Consider the following 10,117-nt stretch of genomic DNA (forward strand, 5'->3'; position numbering starts at 1 on the left):
TTAAACCTATATACAATTATAATTTTTGACCTCTATGTTGTATTTTTATTATTGAGATATTGATTAAACAAGTCTTTACCAATGAGGTAATTAACAAAAATAATCATTTTTTTCATTTTTTTTTCTTTTTTAAACACATGCATTCCAAAGAACATATATATGTTCCGGGCTCACAAACTGATGTAATATAAAGCAAGTCCGAAACCTCGTATGTTAGCAATAAATATATTCTAAATTGTTATCATATATTCTATCATATCTATCCTTGACAAGAATGAGACTTTTTCTATAATATTATGACAAACTATAAAATTTGATGAGTAAATGTAAAAATATAAACTTAGTGATCTGCTTAAATTTTTGTAAAACTTAATTTATCGAACCAGGACAAATGCAGTTTACTTGAACTTGTTAACATTAACAGAGACAGAAAAAGGGATAAAATTTGTTAATTTTGGTTTGGACTGAATGTGTAAAATTATTAGTGTAGTAGCTAAATAGAAATGTTAAGGTATAGTTTAGGGACCATTTTTGCATTTATGTTAAAAATGGGGTTTTGTATACTCTTCGGAGCTCTTCATCCTAACATAACCAAAAGGCAATCAAAAACCCTAATAAACCTTATACACCCACACAAATCACAACGCCTCCATTGCACCATTGCTGCTTCTGTCGGTCGTTTCGCCGCCGTTAGCCCCCTGTGAAGCCACCGGCCGGAGACAAGTCGCACCCCACAGCAACACCGGTTCGACCCCACGGCTAAGGTTCGTTTTTGTTTAATTTTTCCTGCTGTCGATTTTTTCCTAGCTTTAATTCTTTTCACGGGTTTCTGATAGATTATTTTGTTGGTTGTATCAATTGATAAACATTTGTAACGAAATTAGTTTACATTTTTACTAAATCGTAAATCCTATCCTGTTGAAGGAATTAGTTTCTGCGATAAATCAAATCGATGTCGGGAAGAGAAGATAGCGACTCCGATGCTCCGGAGGAATTCACCGCCGAACAGGTAGCTCTTCGTTTCATCGTTAAATCAGCCAAAAAAAAAAACACTTTTAGTTTGTCACTTCTGAATCAAAATGCCTAATTTGATTCACAGGCGATACAACAGGACGAAGAGATAAGATCGATTCAGAAAGAAAACAAAGCCAGGTATGTCCATTGATTCATTCATATCAATAGTTAAAAAAACTTGGATAAATTTCTAGTTTCTTTTCATGAAAGAAGTTGTTTGATTGATTCAGGATTTTGCGTGAAGTAAAAGAACGTCGTAGAAAATGGGCAGAAAAGTTAACACCTCGTGTGAAGAACAAGAACAGCATCCAAGAAGATACAGAGGAAATTGAACCACAAGAGAATAAAGGGATGCTCCCAGATGACATTGTCAAATTGCTTGCAGCTAATGAGAAGTATTATTCGTTTCACTCTTCACCCTCTTCCAATTTCATCTTCATCTAATTTCTTACATTTTTACACAAATTTGTCATATTTTCCCCTACAGGAAGGTTTTTTCAGACTCAGAGGAAGAGAAATCCGAGAAAAAACCAAGAAAGAAGAAATCCAAACATTCAGGGTAACTTCAATTTTTTCCTTTTGCAGTTTTAATTAATTACTCTTTGGATATACAAATAAAGAATAACTATCTTTTATCATTTTAATGGGGAATACAGGATAGAGCCAGTAATTTTGAAGGAAATTCCACCTCCTCCATGCTTACAAAAATCATTGGAGTTTTTAAAGAAAAGGAAAATGCAAGTTTCAAGATCATCTGCAGTTTTGGATAACTCTCATCGAGCATTACGCCTTATTTCTGCATCTGGTGTTCTAAATAAGAAATGACAAAAAGTTATTATCCAAAATCTAAGCTTATAATATTTCTGAGTATCATCCAATGGTGGAAATGTAATGTTATCTTTTGATATGAGTGATAAAATTTTGTTTTCATTTCTCCTCCTCTTGTAACAATACACATACTTTATTAAATCTTTTAGGTTTCTATTTGGTTTGGGGTTTTGTTTAAACCCAAATCGATTAATTATTGTTGATCTTATATATATGTAGCGATTTCAATAGAAATTATTTGTATTGTTATTACATATTTATATATACTTCAAGTTTGCTCATATCATTAAAAAATAAGAATAAAGTAATTAGTATATATGCTAAAATAATTTAATATCACTAAAGTTCATCGATTTGTTTATGTCAGTTCAAGGGTTACTTACTGTGAATTCACGTTTAATTTTTTACAAAACTTTTTTGTGGTAATTTTTTTAAGGTCTGAAAAATATGGATTCATAGATATATGCTACATCAAAATACGACCATTCTGATTAATATTTTAAATCATACGCTAAGTATTTCTAATGTTAAAATGTACTTATACAATAAAAGTAAATAATATAATAATAGTTTTATTTTGTAAGATGATAACTTTAACGAATGACATTGTAATACAACTTTCTAAAATTGGAATACATGTTGCAAGTATGGGCGATTTCACTCACATTGTAACTTTTTTTGCATAACCGATCAAGATGGTCTTACCACTATTCTCTTATTATTTTCATCAAATAATAGGTTTAATTTTTATACTAAAGTAAATTAGTTTCTCAATGTATGATCATGCTGTGGGCATTTCAAATTGTTTGATCACTTTTTCAGTTAAAAGCTTCACATTTTATACATTTATTTACTTGTTAGAATCAACATATAAATTAAAGAGAAACTTATAAAATAGCCAAATTTCTTAATGGTTTAATTAAAAATTAGGGTTTATCCAAAAATAGCTAATGACAGATGAGGCCTACTCGGCTTTGGTATCATTAAATCAGTTGCAGTTTCGTTGTTCATTAGCCCATTATATTTGCACCAAAAAAAAATTCCAACTAATTTTTCAAGTATACGAAATCTCTCTTTATCATGGTTGAAATGAAATTTTCTAAGTAATCTTATATATAGTTTTTTTATCATATATGTTGAAATTTAGTAGTAACGTGAATGAATTTACTCGGAAATCTGAAAAATTGAAGAAAGAAACCACATATGAGGCCATCCATATGCGGTTTCGTTCTTCAATTTTTTTTTTTTTTTCAGGTTTTTTTTTTTTTTTTCGAGTTTTTGCGGTTTCGTTTTTATGTGGTATCCCTTGAATATCTGGTAGTAATACGAAAAATAAAAAGAACAAAATTGCACATGAGACCATGCCATCTGTTGTTTCGTTCTTTATTTTTCAGATTTGTTCAAACATAAAAAAGACAAAATCATAGGTCAAACAAGAGGAAAATGCAATGGTTATATGACACCTGCGATTTCGTGTCTTCAAAAATGGAAAATAAATTTTTTTTTATAGATAACATGAAACAACATCTCATTTTACGAAACGACAACCTATTTATCGAAACCGAAAACGTATATGCTTCATCTTAACTATTTTTAGATAAACCTTAGTTTTGATTATTTTTTTTAAAGTCATTAAAAAAATAGTTATTTTAGTGAATTTCCCTAAATTAAATGCAAGTAATATCATGTTGAATCTGACCTTTCTATAGATAATTGCAAGTACTAAACATATTTATAAAATTACAATTACATGTCACATTTTATATGACCTTTTTCTGATCACTTTAAACATGGTTGGAAAAAAAAAACCATGAAATCGATCTTGTGCAACTCAACAAATGCAACACAAATCAACTCTAATCGTCATTTTTTCCGTTGACTACCCCGGCGTTGTAAAAAGCTTAAGAAGGTGTTCGCCGTCTCCTTCCTACTCCGCCGTGACCCATCAATCCGTTGTGGCGACGGCGGTGGCAACTGCTGGTTATTTCTCGGCGTTATATGTGTAGACATCCTCCATATCTTCACAGACTTATCCAAACTCCCACTATACAATATACACCGCCCATTTCCACCACCACGGCGTTCCTCCTCCACCTCCACCGCCAAACACTTCACCGGCCCTGTATGTCCATTCAAAACATACAAACACTTATGCATTCCTCCGTCGTCTCTCAGCCATACGCATACGTTTTTATCCGCCGAACCACTAAACACCATGTTTTCCGACGACGCTAGACATAGAACAGCAAGCTTATGACCTCTTAAAAGTCCGCCGTGGATTAGTTTCTCTTGCTCCCAGAAATGTACAATTCCGTCTGAACAACCGGCGTAAAGCACCATCCCCGTCGGATTAACAGCTAAAGAAGTCACCGCGAATTCTTGCTGTAATAAAGTGTGAGAAAAGTAATGTTTTGGTCGTTTCTCTTGCGTCTGATCCTTCCGCCATACTTTTAATGTCCCATCCGCCGAGCCGGAAAACACAAAACCATTAAATCCGGCGACGACACTGTTGATGACATCTTCATGAGCTGAAATTGATTCCAAACATTCGAAATCGGAGACTCTCCAGACCTTCATTGTTTTATCCCATGATCCTGAGTACAGAAGCGTTTGATCTTCGTTTAAGCTAAGACATGAAATTGCATCTAAGTGTTTGATCTGATTTCTCCAAATATCTGTATAATTCATGGGGATTATCGAGTTCTTGATCACTGATCCAAAACTGGGTAGTGTCCCGATCTTTTTATGAACTTTAGGATCCCTCGTCGACGCTTTCCAAACCCTGATTTTTCCGTCTTGGTGGCCGGTGAATATTTTCTCGCCGGAGATCACAATCGCTTTGACTAATCCGCTTTGAGATTTGAAGCCGGAATATTCCTTCAGGCTCTTCCAAACGCGAATGTTCTTGCTGGAAGATCCGGTGTATAATAAATCTCCTGATGCTGCTAACGAATATATATGTCCTTCTTCACGAACAAGAGAAGTCATTAATCCGACGTAATCACCGGAGTTATCTGTGGAAGAAGGATCCCGTTGCTCTGTGTACGACGACCATGGTGATTTTGATAACGGTGATGTCTGGGCGGAGCTTGGGAGGCGATAAAATGGAGCTGGAGCGTAAGAATCGCATTGAGAACCATCAACCGTGGAATCGGTGTCGGACGACGGAGCCGGTGGTGGTGGATCTGCGTTGTCCGGCGCAGATGGTTCGCCGACGGCATCATAAAAATCATCGTCATCATCACCATTTCTCTTCAGTGATTTCCGAGAATTCCTCCAATTAATCTGCATGAATCTTCGCAATGGATTCTTCATCATATTTCTATTTAGGATTCTTATTATTATTTTTTGTTTTGTTTCTTCCTCGCGTACAAGATTAATTAATCAAATTGTGAAGAATTGTTATGGATTCTTGCATTAGAGAGGAAGAATATTGAGATTTTGAAGAAACCTAATTTCACAAGGGAATATATGAAAATCAAAAGGTTGAAGACGATGAAGAAAGTTGGATTTTCTTGAATAAAGTGGAATATGCATGCATACATACATGCATGCATATGTTTTATTAAAAATAATTTTTTTTTTCAAGAATTTAACATGTTATATATTGGGTTTGTTCCCTTTCCTTTTTCAATAAGTTGTATTAATATTTTACATGTTTACCAATCAATAATTAGTTGATTCGTTTAATTTTTAATATGTTTTTCATATACTTTGAAGAATACTTATCATAACACCTTAATTTTGATAGGAACCATGAATATTTTACAAAATAACATCTATCAATACCAAAATGTAAAACCACTACAACTAATCTAAACTATCAATAAATCAAATTTACCTTTGGTATTAGAATTTCGGATAAATCAAGTATTATATTTGATGCATGATTGATTAAACAATCAATAAAGAAGATGGGATTGAACTCTAAGACTTGGAATTGGATTAGAAACTCAATCATTAATCGGTTACAAAATTGAAATTAGGAATACAATTTAACATAATGTAAAAATTGTAGAAACTTATATGTACATATAGTCCTATACTTACAACATAGATATTACATGCTAACTCCCCCCTCCACTCTCTAAAAAAAGAAAGTGACTAAGTAGGTGTGTTTTGGTGATACGAAGAAGATGAATCGTTGGTGATACGAAGGAGATGAATCGTCTTGAGTACCACATGGTTTTACATGTCGACGAACAAAACAACAATTAATCACTTGATATTTGATGTGTTCATAAAAGAAGTTGTTGCGAGTAACTTGTATAGCTCTACAACGTGTAAACACTCATTATTTATTCTCATATTTGTAACTTGTAAAAAAAAGGTTTTTAATTTGTGTTTTATAACGACATATAAAGATTCATATGTCCCCAATGAGCTATGATTGTTTTGATAAATCCCAAAAACCACACCATGTTGGGGAGAATATTAGTAGGGTGATGGTGGAGAATTGAATTCCTTATGGATCGTGTAAGTTCACTTTTCGAACTGATATTTCCACCCTATGTCTGGATTACAGGAATTCAGTCTATGATAATTCAAATGAAATTTGTGTATCTAGGCACATAAACACAAGCCAAATCACCAGAAAATTTTGAGTTCGTTCAAGAAGAAAAATAGTTAAGGGTTCTATATATGGCTCAAAAAAGGAGCCGTATATAAGCATAACATATTAGGGTTTAATCTTCTAATTTAGTTAGGGAAATCTTGAAATTAATGTCTTAATAAATGGTTTTCAAAACTGACAAGATTTGTGAATCTTACCATAATCAACCACTACAATTCTGAGTTCGTTCAGTGGGACCATCGTCAGGGGCTCTGTCCCTTAGACCTCGCTAAGGGTGTTGCTCCTAGGACTAGGGATGAGATTTAGAACCGGAAAACCGGACCGGAACCGGAATCAGACTGGAACCGGAACCGTTAGAACCGGAATATGTAAAACCGGTCTGGGTCCCGGGTTTAAAGAATGACTCTATCCGGGTTCCGGGTAATCCGGGTTTCGGGTCCTTCGGGTCCGGGTAAACCGGGTTTAAGAACCGGAACCGTGTTAGGAACCGGAACCGGTTTTAGGGGCCGGAACCGGTTTCTATAAAAAGTTTAAAACATGCATATCTCATTCGTTTAAAGTCGGATTGACATGAGGTTTTTTCCATAATATAGTTTATAATTTTAACATGATTTTAGACTATAATTTTGTCATTTTTGGGTTTATATTCATTGACTTATAGTCTCTCAAAGTCGGGATATCAAAGCTGGAAATTTTATGTTTTTCAGCTTTTTTTTTGTATTCTGTGATAGTTTTAAAACATGTATATCTCATTCGTTTAAAGTCGGATTGGCATGATGTTTTTTCCATAGTATAGTTTATAGTTTGTACATGATTTTAGACTATAATTTTGTCATTTTTGGATTTATATTCATTGACTTATAGTCTCTCAAAGTCGGGATATCAAAGCTGAAAATTTTATGTTTTCAGCTTTTTTTTGTATTCTTTGATAGTTTTAAAATATGCATATCTCATTCGTTTAAAGTCGGATTGGCATGAGGTTTTTTCCATAGTATAGTTTATAGTTTGTACATGATTTTAGACTATAATTTTGTCATTTTTGGGTTTATATTCATTGAATATAGTCTCTCAAAGTCGAGATATCAAAGCTGGAAATTTTATGTTTTTTAGTTTTTTTATATTCTGTGATAGTTTTAAAACATGCATATCTCATTCATTTGAAGTCGGATTGACATGAGGTTTTTTCCAGAGTGTAGTTTATAGTCTGTATATGATTTTAGACTATAATTTTGTTATTTTTGGATGTTTATTCATTGACTTATAGTCTCTCAAAGTCGGGATATCAAAGCTGAAAATTTTACGTTTTTCAACTTTCTTTGTATTTTGTGATAGATTTAAAACATGCATATCTAATCCGTTTGAAGTCAGAATAGCATGCGGTTTTTTCCAAAGTGTAGTATAGAGTTTGTACATGATTTTAGACTATAATTTTGTCATTTTTGGTTTCATATTCATTGATTTATAGTCTCCCAAAGTTGGGATATCAAAGCTGCGAATTTTCTTTTTTTTTCTCAGCTTTATTTTTGTATTTTGTGAAATTTTAAAACATGCATTCGACCCACTTTACCCGATTCCCCGGGTTTTTCGGTTTTAGACCCACTTTACCCGGTTCCATTCGACCCACTTTGATATTTCCGGGTTTTCCGGTTCTAGACCCACTTTACCCGGAACCGAACCGGAACCGGTTCCTATATACCGGTTCGGTTTCCGGTCCTAAAAAATCTCGTTAACCGGTTCCCGGGTTTTCCGGGTCCGGGTCTACCGGTCCGGGTTTGGACCCACTCTCATCCCTACCTAAGACTCTGCAAGGGGGCGTGCCCCCCTTGACCCCATCTTTTTGTCGTACTGGTTTATAATCTGATCTTATATATGCCATGTGACATTAAAATCACCAACACACCATACAACTTAGCTTGTCTACAATGAACTAATGTACATATACATTTTATTTTAAATTATTTTAAATTTAAGGATGACACTCGAGACATCTGAAAAATATAAAGCCAGTGACTATATATCGACGATATAATGAGTTAGTGATGTCCTTTTGCATTTATCGTATTTTTTTATATAATTATAACTTTTATTTATCATACTTGTTTAGACCTATGCTTGTTTCATATTTGTCGTGAATTTAAGTTGTCAAAATTTATGTTTTTGAGTTTCCAAAATGCCAAAACAGCCATTTCGATCCAAGAGCAAACAACCAAAAATCAAACAACAATTTCGATCCCAGAGAGCAAACAACAAAAAATATCATAAATTTTAGTTACCAAAATGCCAAAACAGCCATTTCGATCCCAAGAGCAAACAACCAAAAATCAAACAATGGAATGAGTGATTTCGAGGGTTAGGGCAGGTGTGGATAATTAGGGGATTTCGAGGGTAAGGGCGTTGGCGGGGGGAAATAATAGATATTAGGAGTGAGGACGGGGGAGGCTACCCCGCTCTGTCTGGCCCGCTGACATTATGTACGGGCAAAGAAAAACTATGTAAACTACTCTCATTAAAAAGACTTATATAGGACTGGTCTAAAGCTATATTTGTCATGCCAAAACCAACTTATAAGCTAGTTTATTTTTGAGTTTTTTGGTAAGCCAAAGAGTAACTTATAAGATAGCTTTTTAAAAAACTATTGGGAGTAACTTTGCAACTAGTTTATATAGTTTTTTTTTAATTCTCCCAAAAATACCATTTATTAATTATAATAATACATTTTCTACATGCCCTTATATGTCATTTTATATTTCTTTGCTAACTTACCTACTAGTTTTACGAAACGTTATTTGTTATTGGCTACCTTATAAGTTATCACAGAGCTTTTTAGCTATCAACTACCAACTAGTCTACCAAACATACCCTTAGACCGATGAGTACTAAGGCGGGATTAGGTCAGACCGATTGTTCTGGGTCGGTCTCCCCATTTACGAAATCGACGGTCTTACAACAATTATGTGCCGGTCCCCAACAACTATATATATTTCCCCCCGATGACTTTTTATTCCAAAATCTTACCCTATAAACATATCATACTTCCCAAACATTTTTCCCCGATTGGTAAGAAAGATGGATTTCTAAAGAGATCGAATATGATAAATTCAATATAGAAATAGTCATTAGGTTCTTATTTTTCTGAATAGTCTAGACTGAAAAAACCCGAACCAGACTGTCCAAAAAGAGATTAAAGAAATCGAAACCTGCTCGAAAGACCAAAACTAAACCTCCCAAAAAAATATTGGACCAAAAATTAGAATCCAAAATGAAAATGTCTATGACCTCCCACGACTAGATCGTTTCAACAAACACCAAATAAATAAATAAATAAATAAAAACGACTGACTTTGTTCAACTCTAGTTGTTGGCCTACTCTTCGTATCGGTTTTCCTTTAGTCTGTGCCACATGTTCTTATTGGGCTCGTTTTGGGCCTTTTGTCTCAGCCTTGAGCCCAAATTCAAAAGTCCCTGGTTCAACTCGATGGGCCGTTTAATGATACAATCTCTTGCATGCACCATATTTGTTAAAAGAGAAATTAAATATCCTCCTACCATTTCTTCCTACTTATCTTCCTACCCATTTGAAATGGTGACATGTGTCATATTATGATAAAATTAATTATATTTTAAGACACTTGTCATCATTTAAAGTGGGTAGGAAGATAATTAGGAGGAAAAGTAGGAGGATATTTAATTTCTCTTGTTAAA

The 10,117-nt window shown here is 34.0% G+C and overlaps 1 protein-coding gene and 1 pseudogene across 2 annotated transcripts; one reads left to right on the plus strand and one right to left on the minus strand.

The window, feature by feature from the left end:
- The first annotated feature begins 602 nt into the window (after positions 1–602).
- On the plus strand, positions 603–2,038 carry LOC145169483 (UDP-N-acetylmuramoyl-L-alanyl-D-glutamate-2, 6-diaminopimelate ligase). 2 transcript variants are annotated; one of them, XM_079088037.1, is made up of 6 exons: positions 603–764; positions 925–1,009; positions 1,100–1,152; positions 1,245–1,409; positions 1,502–1,573; positions 1,671–2,038. In XM_079088037.1, exons 2-6 carry the CDS (start codon positions 953–955, stop codon positions 1,837–1,839), a joined length of 516 nt encoding a protein of 171 aa, XP_078944163.1. In that variant the 5' UTR covers positions 603–764; positions 925–952; the 3' UTR covers positions 1,840–2,038. The 2 variants fall into 2 exon arrangements, with proteins under 2 accessions (XP_078944163.1, XP_078944164.1); XM_079088038.1 differs by having other exon boundaries at positions 932–1,009.
- Positions 2,039–3,600: 1,562 nt separating this feature from the next.
- LOC145169485 (protein JINGUBANG pseudogene) lies at positions 3,601–5,333 on the minus strand (annotated as a pseudogene).
- Between the last annotated feature and the right edge of the window lie 4,784 nt (positions 5,334–10,117).

Source organism: Lactuca virosa, chromosome 4 (genome assembly GCF_052849685.1).
Source record: "Lactuca virosa cultivar CGN04683 chromosome 4, Lactuca_virosa_CGN04683_v6, whole genome shotgun sequence".
In the NCBI taxonomy this organism is placed as follows: domain Eukaryota; kingdom Viridiplantae; phylum Streptophyta; class Magnoliopsida; order Asterales; family Asteraceae; genus Lactuca; species Lactuca virosa.

Excerpts from the sequence above, each read along its gene's own strand:
- LOC145169483 (XM_079088037.1), top strand. The coding sequence starts at position 953 with ATGTCGGGAAGAGAAGATAGCGACTCCGATGCTCCGGAGGAATTCACC. Across the intron at positions 1,010-1,099 it reads AGGAATTCACCGCCGAACAG|GCGATACAACAGGACGAAGA; the intron begins GTAGCTCTTCGT and ends TTTGATTCACAG. Across the intron at positions 1,410-1,501 it reads TTGCTTGCAGCTAATGAGAA|GAAGGTTTTTTCAGACTCAG; the intron begins GTATTATTCGTT and ends TTTCCCCTACAG.